We start from the raw sequence: 18491 nt of genomic DNA, 5'->3' as shown, positions 1-18491 counted from the left end.
TTCCGCGATTTAACAACTTTGAATAACTTTGTGTCAGCAACAAATTTAATTACCTCACTATTTACTCATCTCTAGGTCATTTATAAATATGTTAAAAAGCAGCGGTCTTAGCACAGAGCCCTGGGGAACCCCACTATCTACCCTTCTCCATTCAGAATACTGACCATTTAACCCTACTCTCAGTTTTCTATCTTTTAACCAGTTTTTTTTAAATCCACAATAGAACACTACCTCCTATCCTATGACTCTCCAATTTCCTCTAGTCTTTCATGAGGTACTTTGTCAAATGCTGTTTGAAAATCCAGATACACAATATCAACGGCACACCTTTATCCACGTTTGTTCAGGCCTTCAAAGAAATGCAGTAGGTTGGTGAGGCAAGATTTCCCTTTACTAAATCCATGTTGGCATTGTTAATAAAATCCATGCTTTTGAATATGCTCTGTAATTTTGTTCTTTATAATGGTCTCTACCATTTTGCCCGGCACCGACGTCAGACTCACCGGTCTATAATTTCCCAGATCTCCTCTGGAACCTTTTTAAAAAATCAGCATTACATTGGCCACCCTCCAATCTTCTGGTACCACACTCGATTTTAAGGATAGATTACATATTTCTAACAATAGCTCCGCAAGCTCATTTTTCAGTTCTATCAGTACTCTGGGATGAATGCCATCCGATCCAGGAGATTTGCAGTTACATCCTCCGGGTTTACAGAGAATTCATTAAGTTTCTCCGACTCGTCAGCTTCAAATACCATTTCCGGCACTGGTATCCCACCCAAATCTTCTCGGTGAAGACCAAAGCAAAGAATTCATTTCATCTCTCTGCTACAGCTTTGTCTTCCCTGATCGCCCCTTTTACTCCTCAGTCATCTAGCGGTCCAACTGATTCTTTTGCCGTCTTCCTGCTTTTAATATACCTAAAAAAAATTTTTTACTATGTGTGGTTACCTCCAACGAAATCTTTTTTTTTTTTTTCTTTTTTAAGTCCCTCTTAGCTTTCCTTATTTGTATTTGTATTTGACTTGAACATTCCTTATGCTGTTTCTTATTATTTTCAGTCTGTTCCTTCCATTTTCTGAAGGATTTTCTTTTAGCTCTAATAGCTTCCTTCACCTCACTATTTAACCATGCCGGCTGACGTTTGGTCTTCCGGCTTCCTTTTTTAATACGCGGAATATATTTGGCCTGGGCTTCCAGGATGGTGTTTTTGAACAGCATCCACGCCTGATGTAAATTTTTGACCCTTGCGGTCGCTCCTCTCTTTTCTTTTCACCGTTCTTCTCATTTTATCATAGTCTCCTTTTTTTAAAGTTAAATGCTAACATATTTGATTTCCTATACTTCAAAGCTAATATCAAATCTGATCATATTATGATCACTGTTATCAAGCGGCCCCATCACCATTACCTCCCGCATCAGATCATGGGCTCCACTAAGGATTAGGTCTAGAATTTTTCCTTCTCTCGTTGGTTCCTGTACCAGCTGCTCCATAAAGCAGTCCTTGATTTCATTGAGGAATTTTACCTCCCTAGCGTGTCCCAATGTTACATTTACCCAGTCAATATCAGGGTAATTGAAATCACCCATTATTATTGTGTTGCCAAGTTTGTTTGCGTCCCTAATTTCCTTTAACATTTCTGCATTCGTCTGTTCATCCTGGCCAGGCGGACGGTAGTACACTCCTATCATTATCCTTTTCCCCTTTACACATGGAATTTCAATCCACAGTGATTCCAAAAAGTGTTTTGTTTCCTGCAGAATTTTCAATCTATTTCATTCAAGGCTCTCGTTAATATACAATGCTACCCCTCCACCAATTTCGATCCACCCTATCACTACAATATAATTTGTATTCCGGTATGACAGTGTCCCACTGGTTAGCCTCCTTCCACCAGGTCTCAGAGATGCCTGTTATATCTAATTTTTCATTTTCCAAAGTTATCCGACCGGGAGCAACAGATGTAGAATCAGCTCGACCAGGAGAAATCCCAGCAAAGATAGAACTTCCAGGGCAGACCACTATAAAATATGAGTGGAGTGGAATCGGTAGAGATAAATCACTTGTTTACTCTTTTCAAAAATACTAGGACTAGGGGGCATGCAATGAAGCTACTAAGTAGTAAATTGAAAACAAATCAGAGAAAATACTTCTTCACTCAACATGTAATTAAACTCTATAATTCCTTGCCAGAGAATATGGTAAAAACAGTTAGGGTTTTAAAGAGGTTTGAGAAAAACCACTGCTTATTTCTAAGATAAGCAGCATAAAATCTATTTTACAGTTCTGGGTTCTTGCTAGGGACTTGAGACCTGGATTGGCGACTGTTGGAAACAGAATACTGGGCTTGATGGACCTTCTGTCTGTCCTAATATGACAACACTTATGTTCTTATTTTATAATCCTTGTGTGTTTTCTGTCTTGTGTTTTGTTTTAATGTTCCTTCCCTTAATATTATTTTTTTTTAATCGCTATGATTTTTTGTATATAATATGTAGTGTGTTATTTCAGTTCATTTATAAACCACTCTTATCCAGTGGGATACAAAATCAACATACACAAATAATTTGAACTTTGAACTTTATCAGTGATCAAGGAGTGCATAAGAGGAGATGTATATTCTAAGTTGTTCACCCTTTTACGTATATTGACGAGTCCAAATTAGCTGCTATTTCTGCAGTTTTTGAACTGATGTGACTTATTGCATGTTTCCTGAAAAAAATGAAGGCATTTTGGCTCTCAGGTTGACTGCAGAGTGCTTTTATTGCAACTCACTGTATCACTGGATGAGAGATGAAATAGAGGGGAAGGTTAGTATGGCAGTGAAAACCCCCCAAGGTTCATTGCAAGAACTGTAAGACCAAATAAACATAAGAAATCAGAGCAATGATAGATCTCCAGGTCCACCTGTTAGTGCAGACTTTCAGCCAAACAGGTTCTTAAAAATCTGGAAACTTTTTAGTTCGTCAGAAACGGGTCAGCAGGTCTTCTCAAGGGGCGATAGGAGCACCATTTATTCCTCACATTTAAATTGTCTACATATCACATGTGTAGAACTCAAGGTCAAAATCATACTGTGTTATGGGGTTTTGAGCCCTATAGCCCTATGCTGTTTCTGGGTTGTATTGGAGCCACTATATGGATTTATTTCCTCCCTTTCTAGAGACACAAGGAATATATGCGGATGCTGAAGGAGAGACAAGAGGCTCTGGGTAAGTGCAGCATTCAGATCAGACATCCTGAATGTTTCCTTCAAAGAAATGGCCCTGTAAATCTGTTTTCTCACACGTAAACTGAACCCATCACTTCTTGTAATCCCGCTCCACACCTCCATTTGTCCTTTCTTCTTAAGTATAAACATTTCCAAATGTAAAACTATAGTAAACAAAGGAAGGATGCAAGCCAAAACATGCCCATCTGGTCACCATATCAGAAAATACCCAAGAAAGAAAGTCTACCCTCCCAGCTGACCCCATAACCAAAAAGAGCTCAAGTATTACAGTAGGGACAAGAGGTCTTTGTTCTTATAACTTCCTATACCTTTTTAATATATAGCCCCCAGTTCCTCCCTGCAGCATGTAGAACAACAGAAACTAATATCCCCACATCCATAGAGGTTCAACAGCCCATCCAAGTTTGCCACTTTATTCAAAATCATACTTAAAGATTTCGAGGAAAGTGTTTGTTTGTAGATAAGGTTCCCGTATCAAGAGGAGTCTTTTTTTTTTTTTTTTTTTTTTCATTTTGGAGTGAGGCTTCCCATGTGATTAGTGTGTGAAATTCACTGCCAACTCCAATAGGAAGGGAGGCTCCACCTGCACCTATGATTGTAAAATGCATTTCTCCGAGGACAAGCAGGCTGCTTGTTCTCACTGATGGGTGACGTCCACGGCAACCCCTCCAATCGGAAACTTCTCTAGCAAAGTCCTTTGCTAGTCCTCGCGCGCCCGCGCGCACCGCGCATGCGCGGCCGTCTTCCCGCCCGAAACCGGCTCGAGCCGGCCAGTCTTCTTTTGTCCGCACTCGGTACGGTCGTGTTTCGCCGTGTCGAGCCCCGGAAAGTCGACCTCGCGCGTCCAAATTTATTTTTGACGTGTTTTTTCTTCGGAAAAGTCTTTAAAAGTGTCGGGAAGTGCTCAGGAAACCCCCCCCGGGTTTCGTGTTAACCCTTCCCGTACTTCCAGCTTTTTGCCCCGATAAGTTTTCTTTCGTCGTCGGGGTAGGCCTCTTTTCGGCCTCGGTCGAGATTTTCTCCCTTAAAAAATTTTTGGTGCTCTTTTTCCGTCATTTCGGATTTTGATTTCGCCGGCGTGATTTTTCCGCCCATGACATCGAAGCCTTCCAGCGGCTTCAAGAAGTGCACCCAGTGCGCCCGGGTTATCTCGCTCACTGATCGACACTCGTCGTGTCTTCAGTGTCTGGGGGCCGAGCACCGCCCTCAGAACTGTAGTCTGTGTTCCCTGCTTCAAAGGCGGACTCAGGTAGCGAGATTAGCCCAGTGGAACGTGTTGTTCTCGGGCTCTTCGTCGGCATCGGCACCGGGATCTTCGAGTGCATCGACGTCGTCAGCGTCCAGACCATCTTCCTCGGCCGCCCCTGCATCGAGTGCATCGAGGCATCGGGCCTCTGCATCGGCGCCAAGGTATCGGGCGACTGCATCGACGTCGGTGGTACCGGGACCTCGTCTGCTGATGTCGTCGGACGGTGGTGCATCGTCAGGAGTGCAGGTGAGGGCTGTCCATTCCCCTGCTGGTGGCGGTGAGCCTTCGGGTGGGTCTCCTCCTACCCTGAGGGCTCCTGCGGTACAGCCCCCCCGAGACCGACCTCCTTCGGCCTCGGCCCCGAGGAAGCGACGGCTGGATTCTACGTCCTCGTCGGTGCCGGGGAGCTCCGGTGACATGCTTCGGAAGAAGTCGAAGAAGCATCGACACCGGTCGCCTCCCCGTGTCGGCACCGAGAGCTCTGGGTCGCCGAGGGAGTCGGCACCCAGCAGGCATCGGCACCGAGAGGACCGCTCACCCTCTGTTCAGGAGGTGTCGATGCGCTCCACTCTGGACAGCCCGGAACAGCCTCCTCGCCCGGAACAGGTTCTGACGTCGACGCCTGCATCGACCTCTTTGCCTTTCTCTGCAGCCGCTCTGAACGAGAGCCTCCGGGCCGTTCTCCCAGAGATTCTGGGAGAGCTGTTGCGCCCTACCCCTCCGGTACCGTCGAGCGTGGCGCCGGCTGGCCCATCGCCCGGGGTGAGGTCCCCGACGTCGGTACCGCGTGCGGTGCCGACTGCGGCCACCTCCCAGGAGGGCTCCCCGACTACGTCGGCGGAGGGAGCTTCGCCGATGCGGGCGAGGGAGTCTACCTCTCGACGCCCCCCATCGTGGACGTGGCTCCACCGAGTCGAGCCGGGCGAGGTTGCAGACACAGGTTCGTGAACTTGTGTCTGACACCGAGGGTGAGGCCTCGTGGGAGGAAGAGGAAGACCCCAGATATTTCTCTGACGAGGAGTCTGAGGGTCTTCCTTCTGATCCCACTCCCTCTCCTGAAAGACAGCTTTCTCCTCCTGAGAGTCTGTCTTTCGCTTCCTTTGTCCGGGAGATGTCTACGACCATCCCCTTCCCGGTGGTTGTGGAGGACGAGCCCAGGGCTGAAATGTTTGAGCTACTGGACTATCCTTCTCCACCTAAGGAAGCGTCCACTGTTCCCTTGCACCATGTCCTAAAAAAGACATTGCTTGCGAACTGGACCAAGCCACTAAGTAATCCCCACATTCCCAAGAAGATCGAGTCCCAGTACCAGATCCATGGGGACCCAGAGCTGATGCGCACCCAGTTGCCTCATGACTCTGGAGTTGTGGATTTGGCCCTAAAGAAGGCTAAGAGTTCTAGGGAGCATGCTTCGGCGCCCCCGGGCAAAGACTCTAGAACCTTAGACTCCTTTGGGAGGAAGGCCTACCATTCTTCTATGCTCGTGGCCAAAATCCAGTCTTACCAGCTCTACACGAGCATACACATGCGGAACAATGTGCGGCAGTTGGCGGGCTTGGTTGATGCTCTTCCCCCTGAGCAAGCCAAGCCTTTTCAGGAGGTGGTCAGGCAGCTGAAGGCGTGCAGAAAATTCCTGGCCAGAGGGGTGTATGACACCTTTGATGTTGCGTCCAGGGCCGCTGCTCAAGGTGTGGTGATGCGCAGGCTCTCATGGCTGCGTGCCTCCGACCTGGAGAATAGACTCCAGCAGCGGATTGCGGACTCGCCTTGCCGTGCGGACAATATTTTTGGAGAGAAGGTCGAGCAGGTGGTAGAGCATCTCCACCAGCGGGACACCGCATTCGACAAGTTCTCCCGCCGGCAGCCTTCAGCCTCTACCTCTACAGGTAGAAGATTTTTTGGGGGAAGGAGGACTGTTCCCTACTCTTCTGGTAAGCGTAGGTACAATCCTCCTTCTCGACAGCCTGCGGCCCAGGCTAAGCCCCAGCGCGCTCGCTCTCGTCAGCAGCGTGCGCCTCAGCAAGGCCCCTCGGCTCCCCAGCAAAAGCAAGGGGCGAGCTTTTGACTGGCTCCAGCAGAGCATAGCCGACATCCAAGTGTCAGTGCCGGGCGACCTGCCGGTCGGGGGGAGGTTGAAAGCTTTTCACCAAAGGTGGCCTCTCATAACCTCCGATCAGTGGGTTCTGCAAATAGTCCGGCAAGGATACACCCTCAATTTGGCCTCAAAACCTCCAAATTGTCCACCGGGAGCTCAGTCTTACAGCTTCCAGCACAAGCAGGTACTTGCAGAGGAACTCTCCGCCCTTCTCAGCGCCAATGCGGTCGAGCCCGTGCCATCCGGGCAAGAAGGGCTGGGATTCTATTCCAGGTACTTCCTTGTGGAAAAGAAAACAGGGGGGATGCGTCCCATCCTAGACCTAAGGGCCCTGAACAAATATCTTGTAAAAGAAAAGTTCAGGATGCTTTCCCTGGGCACCCTTCTCCCCATGATTCAGCAAAACGATTGGCTATGCTCTCTGGACTTGAAGGATGCCTACACACACATCCCGATACTGCCAGCTCACAGACAGTATCTGCGATTTCAACTGGGCACACGTCACTTCCAGTACTGTGTGCTGCCCTTTGGGCTCGCCTCTGCGCCCAGGGTGTTCACAAAGTGCCTGGCTGTAGTAGCAGCGGCACTTCGCAGGCTGGGGGTGCACGTGTTCCCATATCTCGACGATTGGCTGGTGAAGAACGCATCCGAGGCAGGAGCCCTGCAGTCCATGCAGATGACTATTCGCCTCCTGGAGCTACTGGGGTTTGTCATAAATTACCCAAAGTCCCATCTTCTCCCAGTGCAGAGACTCGAATTCATAGGAGCTCTGCTGGATTCTCGGACGGCTCGCGCCTATCTCCCAGAGACGAGAGCCAACAACTTGCTGTCCCTCGTCTCGCGGGTGCGAGCGTCCCAGCAGATCACAGCTCGGCAGATGTTGAGATTGCTGGGCCACATGGCCTCCACAGTTCATGTGACTCCCATGGCCCGCCTTCACATGAGATCTGCTCAATGGACCCTAGCTTCCCAGTGGTTCCAGGCTGCTGGGGATCTAGAAGACGTAATCCACCTGTCCACGAGTTTTCTCGAATCCCTGTATTGGACGATTTGGCCCAATTTGACTCTGGGACGTCCTTTCCAAATTCCTCAGCCACAAAAAGTGCTGACCACGGATGCGTCTCTCCTGGGATGGGGAGCTCATGTCGATGGGCTTCACACCCAAGGAAGCTGGTCCCTCCAGGAACGCGATCTACAGATCAATCTCCTGGAGTTGCGAGCGATCTGGAACGCTCTGAAGGCTTTCAGAGATCGGCTGTCCCACCAAATTATCCAAATTCAGACAGACAACCAGGTTGCCATGTACTATGTCAACAAGCAGGGGGGCACCGGATCTCGCCCCCTGTGTCAGGAAGCCGTCAGCATGTGGCTCTGGGCTCGCCGTCACGGCATGGGCCTCCAGGCCACATATCTGGCAGGCGTAAACAACAGTCTGGCCGACAGGTTGAGCAGGATTATGCAACCTCACGAGTGGTCGCTCAACTCCCGAGTGGTGCGCCAGATCTTCCAAGCGTGGGGCACCCCCTTGGTGGATCTCTTCGCATCTCGAGCGAACCACAAAGTCCCTCAGTTCTGTTCCAGGCTTCAGGCCCCCAGCAGACTGGCATCGGATGCCTTCCTCCTGGATTGGGGGGAGGGCCTGCTGTATGCTTATCCTCCCATTCCTCTGGTGGGGAAGACTTTGCTGAAACTCAAGCAAGACCGAGGCACCATGATTCTGATTGCTCCGTTTTGGCCGCGTCAGATCTGGTTCCCGCTTCTTCTGGAGTTATCCTCCGAAGAACCGTGGAGATTGGAGTGTTTTCCGACCCTCATCACGCAGGACGAAGGGGCTCTTCTGCATCCCAGCCTCCGGTCCCTGGCTCTCACGGCCTGGATGTTGAGAGCGTAGACTTTGCCTCTTTGGGTCTGTCAGAGGGTGTCTCCCGCATCTTGCTTGCTTCCAGGAAAGATTCCACTGAGGAGTTACTTCTTTCTATGGAGGAGGTTTGCCGTCTGGTGTGACAGCAAGGCCCTAGCTCCTCGCTCTTGTCCTACACAGACCCTGCTTGAATACCTTCTGCACTTGTCTGAGTCTGGTCTCAAGACCAACTCTGTAAGAGTTCACCTTAGCGCAATCAGTGCATACCATTACCATGTGGAAGGTAAGCCGATCTCAGGACAGCCTTTAGTTGTTCGCTTCATGAGAGGTTTGCTGTTGTCAAAGCCCCCTGTCAAGCCTCCTACAGTGTCATGGGATCTCAATGTCGTTCTCACCCAGCTGATGAAACCTCCTTTTGAGCCACTGAACTCCTGCCATCTGAAGTACTTGACCTGGAAGGTCATTTTCTTGGTGGCAGTTACTTCAGCTCGTAGAGTCAGTCAGCTTCAGGCCCTGGTAGCCCAGGCCCCTTACACCAAATTTCATCATAACAGAGTAGTCCTCCGCACTCACCCTAAGTTCTTGCCAAAGGTTGTGTCGGAGTTCCATCTGAACCAGTCAATTGTCTTGCCAACATTCTTTCCCCGTCCTCATTCCTGCCCTGCTGAACGTCAGCTGCACACATTGGACTGCAAGAGAGCATTGGCCTTCTACCTGGAGTGGACACAGCCCAACAGACAGTCCGCCCAATTGTTTTTCTTTTGATCCCAATAGGAGGGGAGTGGCTGTGGGGAAACGCACCATATCCAATTGGCTAGCAGATTGCATTTCCTTCACTTACGCCCAGGCGGGGCTGGCTCTTGAGGGTCATGTCACGGCTCATAATGTTAGAGCCATGGCTGCGTCGGTAGCCCACTTGAAGTCAGCCTCCATTGAAGAAATTTGCAAAGCTGCGACGTGGTCATCTGTCCACACATTCACATCTCATTACTGCCTGCAGCAGGATACCCGACGCGACAGTCGGTTCGGGCAGTCAGTTCTTCAGAACCTGTTTGGGCTTTAGGATCCAACTCCACCCCCCGAGGGCCCTGTTTGTTCTGTTCCAGGCTGCACTCTCAGTTAGTTGGTAAATTTTTTTAGGTCAATCTCAGTTATGTCCTCGCCGTTGCGAGGCCCAATTGACCATGGTTGTTGTTTTGAGTGAGCCTGGGGGCTAGGGATACCCCATCAGTGAGAACAAGCAGCCTGCTTGTCCTCGGAGAAAGCGAATGCTACATACCTGTAGAAGGTATTCTCCGAGGACAGCAGGCTGATTGTTCTCACAAACCCGCCCGCCTCCCCGTTGGAGTTGTGTCTTCCCTTGAAGTGTATTGTCTTGCTACATACTGGACTGGCCGGCTCGAGCCGGTTTCGGGCGGGAAGACGGCCGCGCATGCGCGGTGCGCGCAGGCGCGCGAGGACTAGCAAAGGACTTTGCTAGAGAAGTTTCCGATTGGAGGGGCTGCCGTGGACGTCACCCATCAGTGAGAACAATCAGCCTGCTGTCCTCGGAGAATACCTTCTACAGGTATGTAGCATTCGCTTTTTTTAACCTATAAGGCCTGTTTTGCCCACATATCACATATTATTCTTAAATTATGTGATAGATCCAGCAAGCATACCTCTGGATTAAGATCAAGTCTCTGCTTAGTCACTTGCTCTAAATAGGTTCCAAGATCTGTCCGAAAACTTTGAATTCTCAGCAGGGTCCATAAAGAGTGATAAAGATTATTCTTTGTCCCACTACGCTTTAAACATATTGATTTTTCTATTCTCTTTTCTTTATTCAATTGGGATTGTGTAAAGTAAGCTGTATGCAGTGTATAGAACTGGCGCTCCCTGAGGTTTGTACATAAGATCAACTGGAGTATCCCCTTTAATACTAGCATTCCAAGAACCCAATGTATGTTCCAGGTCCCTCTCCCAATGGATCTTTACAGCTGTAAAGTCTCTTAGCCTTCCCTAGTCAATTGTAAGGCCTTATATATGCCTGAGATGGAAGCTCTTGTCAGATAATTGAATTGAAGTTTTAAAATTTTCTGCATCCAGGGAATGTATATAATGCATTCTCCGAAGACAAGCAGGCTGCTTGTTCTCACAATTGGGTCATCCTCCGCGACGGCCCAGGAGACCAGGAAAAAACTTGCACAGCAAACGTAGAACTCTCGAGAACGCTGCGTCGCACGGGCTGAACACACCACGCATGCGCGAATGGCTTTCTGCCCGAGATGCGAGCGTGCTCTCTTTAGTTCTTTTTGATCCGCATCTGGAGCGACGCGTCTTTGGTTAGGCTGCGCTCTGTTTTGGCTCAGGAGAGTTTGTTCTTCAGCATTTACCGCTCCCCTTCTTTTCTTTCACTTTGTGTAGTATTTCTTTCACACACACACAAAAAAAAAGTAGTGTTTTCCCCTATTTTATTAGTTTTTCTTCACCATTTCCTTCTTTTTTTCGTCTGGGCTGCTCGGCTGGGTCATTTTTCCCCTTTTTGTACCTTTTGTTTTTTGCAAAATCGAGTCTGTTAATTTCATAGCCGCTGTTTTTCTGTCCATGTCATCGAGGACTCCCAGTGGCTTCAAGCGTTGTACTCGCTGCAACTGGACCATCTTGGGTACCGACCCCCACGCGTGGTGTCTCCAGTGTCTTGGACCTGACCAGCTGCCTGTAAGCTGTGTCTTTTGATGAAGAAACGGACCCAAGTGGCTCAGGAGGCTCAACGTGAGAAACGTTTTGCTGATCGGTCCGGTCCTTCGACATCGGTACCGAGGTCGTTGACGTCGAGGGAAGCAGCGACATCGAGAGTCAAGGTAATGGCTGCCGAACGACCGCATGGAGCTGGGAGCAGCGAGGCATCAAGTGGGTCTCCACCTATCTCGAGGCCTACTGCTGTGCAGGCCCCGAGGAGACGTGAGGATTCCATGTTCTCCTCTTCGGTACAGAAGAGTCTCGATGACAGGTGTCGCGCGAAGGCTAAGAAGCACTGTCATCGTTCTCCTTCCATGCATGGTACCGAGAGCTCCGGGGAGCCGAGAGCGTCAGCAACTGACAAGCGTTGGCGCCGGGAGGACCGCTCACCCTCCATGCAGGAGGTGCCGATGTGTCGGTCATCTGGCAGCCTGGAACCGGCTCTCGAGCCCCCTCAGATTCTGCCACCGACTCCTGCACCGGCCCCACAGCCTTTACCGATGGAAGTTCTCGACGAGCACATCAGAGCCCTTCTTCCAGAGCTTCTGGAGGGATTGCTGCGCCAATCTGCTTCGGTGTCAGGGGTGCTTGCGCCTTCTGTACCGACTGCGTAAGCGGCATCTGGGCCATCTCCTGTGGTGAGGTCCCCGACTTCGGTGCCGCTTGTGGTTCCGGCGTCGGCCACCACCCGGGTCGATTCCCCCTTGACGTCGGTGGAGGGAAGCTTCACCAGAGTCCAGACAGGGGTAGACTTCTCGACATCCCCCACGAAGTCATCGATCCTCGACGTTGAGACAGGCTCGGGTTCGGGCTGCTCTTAGAGAATTTTTGTCTGATACCGAGGATGAGCACTCGCCCAGATACTTTTCGGAGGAAGAGTCATATGGGGTTCCCTCTGATCCTACTCCACCAATTGAAAAAAGAGTCTTTCTTTCTCATCTTTTGTTCGGGAAATGTCTACAGATATTCCATTCCCTTGGAGGTTGTGGATGAGCCCAGGGCCGAGATGCTCGAGGTCTTGGATGATCCTTCTCCACCTGCTGAGGTTGCAACGGCCCTTTGCATAATACGCTTAGGGAAGTACTTATGCGAAATTGTTTGTTCCCTCTTTCTAATCCAGTGGTCCCTAAAAAATCCGAGTCCCAGTACAGAGTCCATGGAGAGCCTGTAATGGTGAAGGCCCAACTTCCTCACGATTCCATGGTGGTGGACTCTGCTGTCAGAAGAGCCAAGAGTACTAGAGACTATGCCTCGGCGCCCCCAGGCAGAGAGTCTAGGACCTTGGATTCTTTTGGGAGGAAAACGTATTGGGCAGCAATGCTCGCCGCCAAAATCCAAACTTACCAGATCTACACGTGCATTGACTTGCGGAACTCGGTGAAGCAACTATCTAGTTTGGTTGAAGCACTCCCTCCGGAGCTCGCCAAACCTTTTCACCAGGTGGTCAGACAGCAGAAGGCGTGTCGTAAATTTCTCGCCAGGGTTACTTACGACACTTTTGATGTGGCATCCCGAGTAGCTGCTCAAGGTATAGTGATGCATAGACTCTCATGGCTGCATGTCTCTGTCCTGGATCACAAGACCCAGCAACGAATGGCAGACGTTCCTTGCCGGGGGGATAATCTTTTTTGGAGAAAAAGTAGAGAACATGGTCGATCAGATCAAAAAGCACCATGATGCAATGGATTCTTTCTCCCGCCGGGCGTCTTCTGCTACCACCTCCTGATCCAGGAGGTTTTTTGGAGGGAAGAGGAGTGCTCCATATTCCTATAATAGGCGTAGACACACTTCTGCTTCTCAGCAGCCTGTTCAGGCTCAGTCCCAGCATGCTCGTTCCCATCAACGGTGTGCGCGCGCCTAAGGCTCCTAGGGCTCCCCAGAAAAAGCAAAGGACGGGCTTTTGACTGGCTCCAGTGCAGCATAGCCGTTGAAAAACTGTCCGTGCCGGATGGCTTGCCTGTCGGGGGGAGGTGGTGGTTTTTTCACCAAAGGTGGCCTCTTTTAACCTCCGACAGGTGGGTTCTTCAAATAGTCCGGTTAGGATACATGCTCAATCTGGAATCCAGGCCTCCAAATTGCCCATTGGGAGCTCAGCCCTTCAGCTCCCAGCACAAGCAGGTACTTGCAGAGGAACTCTCCGCCCTTCTAAAGTCCAGTGCGGTCTAACCCGTACCACCAGGGGAAGAAGGGTTGGGATTCTATTCCAGGTACTTCCTTGTGCAAAAGAAAATGGGGGATGCGACCCATCCTAGACCTAAGGGCCCTGAACAAATTCCTGCACCGAGAAAATTTTCAGGATGGTTTCCCTGGGCACCCTTCTTCCCATGATTCAGGAAAACGATTGGCGATGCTCTCTGGACTTGAAGGATGCCTATACACACATCTCGATACTCCCAGCTCACAGGAAGTATCTTTGATTTCGGTTGGGAACTCTGCACTTTCAGTACTGTGTACTGCTCTTTGGTCTTGCGTCTGTGCCCAGGGTTTTCACTAAGTGCCTGGCAGTTGTCACAGCATCGCTACGCAGACTGGGAGTGCCTGGGAGTGCACGTCTTCCCTTATCTTGACGATTGGCTGGCGAAGAGCACCTCAGGCAGGCGCTCTACAGTCCATGCGGATGACTATTCGACTGCTAGAGCTATTGGGGTTCGTGATCAATTATCCCAAGTCCCATCTCGTCCCAGTACAAAAATTGGAGTTCATTGGAGCTCTGTTGGACACACGGACGTCTCAAGCTTACCTTCCCCAGTCAAGGGCAGACAATCCCCTGGCCCTAGTGTCCTTGGCTTGAGTGTTTCAACAGATCACAGCTCGGCAGATGTTGAGACTCTTAGGGCACATTGCTTCCACAGTTCATGTAACTCCCATGGCACGCCTACATATGAGATCAGCTCAATGGACCCTAGCTTCCCAGTGGTGCCAAGCCAGAGGGGATCTAGAGGATGTAATTAATCTCTCCACCGACTTTTGCAATTCCCTTCAGTGGTGGACCATTCGATCCAATTTGACCTTGGGACATCCATTCCAAATTCCTCAGCTGCAAAAAGTGCTGATGACGGATGCATCCCTTCTGGGGTGGGGAGCTCATGTAGATGGACTTCACACTCAAGGAGTTTGGTCCTTTCGGGAAAAGGATCTTCAGATCAACCTCCTGGAATTACGAGCGATCTGGAACGCTCTCAAGGTTTTCAGAGATCTGCTGTCCAACCAAATTATTCTAATTCAGACAATCAGGTTGCTATATATTACACCAACAAGCAGGGGGGCACTGGATCTCGCCCTCTGTGTCAGGAAGCCGTCCAGATGTGGCTTTGGGCGTACCATCACGGCATGTTTCTCCAGGCATAAACAACAGTCTGGCCGACAGGTTGAGCAGGATCATGCAACCTCACGAGTGGTCGCTAAACATGGACGTAGTCTGCAAGATCTTCCGAGCGTGGGGCACCCCCTCGGTGGATCTTTTTGCCACTCAGATCAATCACAAACTCCTTCAATTCTGTTCCAGACTTCAGGCACACGACAGACTAGCGTCAGATGCTTTTCTCCTACATTGGGGGACAAGTCGTCTTCTGTATGCATATCCTCCCATACCTCTAGTAGGGAAGACTTTGCTGAAACTCAAGCAAGACCAGGGAACTATGATCCTGATTGCTCCTTTTTGGCCTCGTCAGATCTGGTTCCCGCTTCTTCTGGAGTTGTCCTTCGAAGAACCGGGTGGATGTGAAGCGGGTGGATGTGAAGCGACTGTTCACGCTATCCAAAAATACTAGGACTAGAGGGCATGAGTTGAAGCTACAGTGTGGTAAATTTAAAACGAATCAGAGAAAATTTTTCTTCACCCAACGTGTAATTAGACTCTGGAATTCATTGCCGGAGAACGTGGTACGGGCGGTTAGCTTGACGGAGTTTAAAAAGAGGTTAGATAGATTCCTAAAGGACAAGTCCATAGACCGCTATTAAATGGACTTGGAAAAATTCCGCATTTTTAGGTATAACTTGTCTGGAATGTTTTTACGTTTGGGGAGCGTGCCAGGTGCCCTTGACCTGGATTGGCCACTGTCGGTGACAGGATGCTGGGCTAGATGGACCTTTGGTCTTTCCCAGTATGGCACTACTTATGTACTTATGTACTAACCGTGGAGATTGGAGTGTTTTCCGACCCTCATCACTCAGAACGATGCGTCACTTCTACATCCCAACCTCCAGTCTCTGGCTGTCATGGCCTGGATGTTGAGAGCCTAGAAATTGCCTCTTTAGGTCTCTCGGAGGGTGTCTCCCGAGTCTTGCTTGCTTCCAGAAAAGATTCCACCAAAAAGTGTTATTCTTTCAAATGGAGAAGGTTTGCCGTCTGTTGTGACAGCAAGGCCCTAGATACTTTTTCTTGACCTACACGGACCCTGCTTGAATACCTTCTACACTTATCAGAGTCTGGTCTCAAGACCAACTTCGTAAGAGTTCATCTTAGTGCAATTAGTGCTTAGCATCAACATGTAGAGGGTAAGCCTATCTCTGGACAGTCTTTAGTTCGCTTTATGAGAGGTTTGCTTTTGTCAAAGCCCCGTCAAACCTCCACCAGTGTCATGGGATCTCAACGTCTTTCTCACCCAGCTAATGAAAGCTCCTTTTGAGCCACTGAATTCCTGCCATCTGAAGTGTTTGACCTGGAAGGTCATTTTCTTGGTGGCTGTTACTTCAGCTCATAGAGTCAGTGAGCTCCAAGCCCTGGTAGTGCATGCACCTTATATCAAGTTTCATCATAACAGAGTAGTCCTCTGCACTCACCCTAAGTTCTTGCTGAAGGTGGTGTCCATCTGAACCAGTCAATTGTCTTGCCAACATTTTTTCCCTGTCCACATACCCGCCCTGGTGAAGACAAGTTGTACACCTAGGACTGTAAGAGAGCATTGGCCTTTTATGTGAAGTGGACAAGACAGTCCGCCCAGTTGTTTATTTCTTTTGATCCCAACAGGATGGGAGTTGCCATCAGAAAACGCACAATCTCTAATTGGCTAGCAGATTGCATATCCTTTACTTATGCCCAAGCTGGGCTGACTCTGGAGGGCCATGTTACGGCTTAATGTCAGAAAGCCATGGCTGCGTCAGTGGCTCACTTGAAGTCAGCTGCTATTGAAGAAATTTGCAAGGCTGCAACGTGGTCATCAGTCCACACATTCACATCTCACTACTGCCTTCAGCAGGATACCCGACGCGACAGTCGGTTTGGGCAGTTGGTGCTGCAGAATCTGTTCGGGGTTTAGAATCTAACTCCACCCTCCTAGGCCCATTTTTATTCTTTTTTTTTTTTTTTTTTTGACTAATCTTTTTATTAATAACAAGCAGAGCATATTAATACAAACACTTGACCAATACACGTAAAATTCAAACTGTAGTATTAGCTTATGATCAACATCTAGTTACTCATTACAGATTATTCATTTATACTGTTCCAGGCTGCACTCTGTTAGTTGTTTATGGTTTCAGGTCAATCTGTGTTATGTCCTCGCTGTTGCGAGGCCCAATTGACCAATGTTCATTGCTTTGAGTGAGTCTGGTTGCTAGGGATACCCCACGTGTGAGAACAAGCAGCCTGCTTGTCCTTGGAGAAAGCGAAGATACTTACCTGTAGCAGGTATTCGAGGACAGCAGGCTGATTGTTCTCACAAACCCGCCTTCCTCCCCTTTGGAGTTGTTGTTTGTTTGCTTATTTTTATGCTTTTTGATTAAACTGAGGTAGCATGCTCGTGCGGCGGGCGGGACGTCATCCGCTCATTCGTGGTGAGCGTGATTCGTGCACCAGAGCTCACTGGCAAAACCTTTTGTTCATTTTGCTTGCAAAATTTCTGATTCCTGGGCCGCCGTGGACGTCGACCCACATGTGAAAACAATCAGCCTGCTGCCCTCGGAGAATACCTGCTATATTTAGGATTGCCATCCTCAGGTATTTACAGTGATCATTTTTTTTTTTATCATAAGCGCTGTACATTCAAACTGCACAATAACAGCCAATCCCCTATGCACTGCATTGAAATAAATGGACCTCCCTTCTTTTTCCTGGATAGGACTAACAATGGGGCAGAAAGCATGTACAGATCCTACCACAGCACATGGCATCCACTGAAGAGAAAAGCTGCTATTATTTTGACATTAATTTGGAACGTTGCCCAGAACCCCATACAAAAAATTGCACTACACTCCTGTCTGGCAGTCATGTGCTGCTTTATCTGTCTCTTTTCTACTGCTTCATTTTTCCCTGTACAGCCATACATTCCCTTCTCCTTCCTTTCTCTTATTTCTACTCTTTCTTTATTTATTTATCTCATCTTTTCTGTCAGGTCAGGATTTCTGTTCTTTTCACAGAAGAGGCAGATGAGCTGGAGCAGCTGGTGACATCCCAAACTGAATCTCTTCAGTATGATCATCCCAACCACACTGTGACCGTGACAACAATCAGCGACCTGGACCTGTCAGGAGTCGGCTTGCTGGGTCTTGGGGTACGATCTTTCACGTTTCTGTGCCCATCTTCTAATGGCTGCTGTGACACCTGTCTCTTGTTTCACCAAAAATTAATTCTTGACCGTTTTTCCCTTAGGTAACTGAGCAAGTCAAGGTAGTGAACATTACTTGTGTCACTAGAGTTGGGACACCCCTCAGTTACTTAAGAATGATGGAACTACTCACTAAAACAGTCACAGCTGTAATTACTAATAAATAATATTGCAAAGATGTATTCATAAGACCATACAACATTTCCAAAGCTGTGCTTGTGTGTGTATATGGGTCATTCGGAGGCTGTGTTCATGTATGTGAGCTGATCTGGGATGGCAATATAGTTTAAAAACTTGCTGGGTCTTGGGGAATGATTCTTCACATTCTCTGCCAGTCTTCTGACGATTCCTGTTCAGGGCCTGCTTAACCATTAGCAAACTAGGCCAGGATATCCACAATGAATATGCATGAAAGTGATTTGCATATAAAGGAGGCAGTGTATGCAAATCAAGTTCATTCATATTCACTGGATATTCTGAAAACCTGACTGGCAAGGGGTACTCCAGGACTGGACTTGGGGAAATACTGAACTAGGCTGTCACTTACAGTGGCAACTTTTGGAGGAGGGGCAAAGAGCAGCTGCAGACAAAGCAAAACAATGTGTCCTGGCAGCCACAGCTCAAATGATTATAACCACATATTACTCACCCATGTAAATGGCTTAACTGCCCTCATTATGTAACCATTATATATTAAAATACTTTGCTCAGTCACCTCTCTCTCATATGATGTGTGTGTAATATTCACAATTCTGATGCCCAATTATATGTTTTTACAGAATTGT

At 48.8% G+C, this 18491-nt stretch overlaps 1 protein-coding gene across 1 annotated transcript in view; it reads left to right on the top strand.

The window, feature by feature from the left end:
- The window catches only part of LOC115459361 (nucleolar protein 12-like), a gene marked incomplete at its 3' end in the record, with an annotated part of 36014 nt that extends 18159 nt beyond the window's left edge, over positions 1-17855 (top strand). The window contains exons 3-5 of the mRNA XM_030189199.1: positions 3167-3215; positions 17519-17652; positions 17751-17855. Of these exons, the coding sequence (XP_030045059.1) occupies positions 3167-3215; positions 17519-17652; positions 17751-17855 (288 nt within the window). The remainder of the gene's footprint in view (positions 1-3166; positions 3216-17518; positions 17653-17750) is intronic.
- Between the last annotated feature and the right edge of the window lie 636 nt (positions 17856-18491).

This window comes from Microcaecilia unicolor, unplaced genomic scaffold, assembly GCF_901765095.1.
Source record: "Microcaecilia unicolor unplaced genomic scaffold, aMicUni1.1, whole genome shotgun sequence".
NCBI lineage: Eukaryota > Metazoa > Chordata > Amphibia > Gymnophiona > Siphonopidae > Microcaecilia > Microcaecilia unicolor.
Note: the sequence above shows the minus strand (reverse complement) of the source record. Positions and strands in the feature narration are given on the sequence as shown.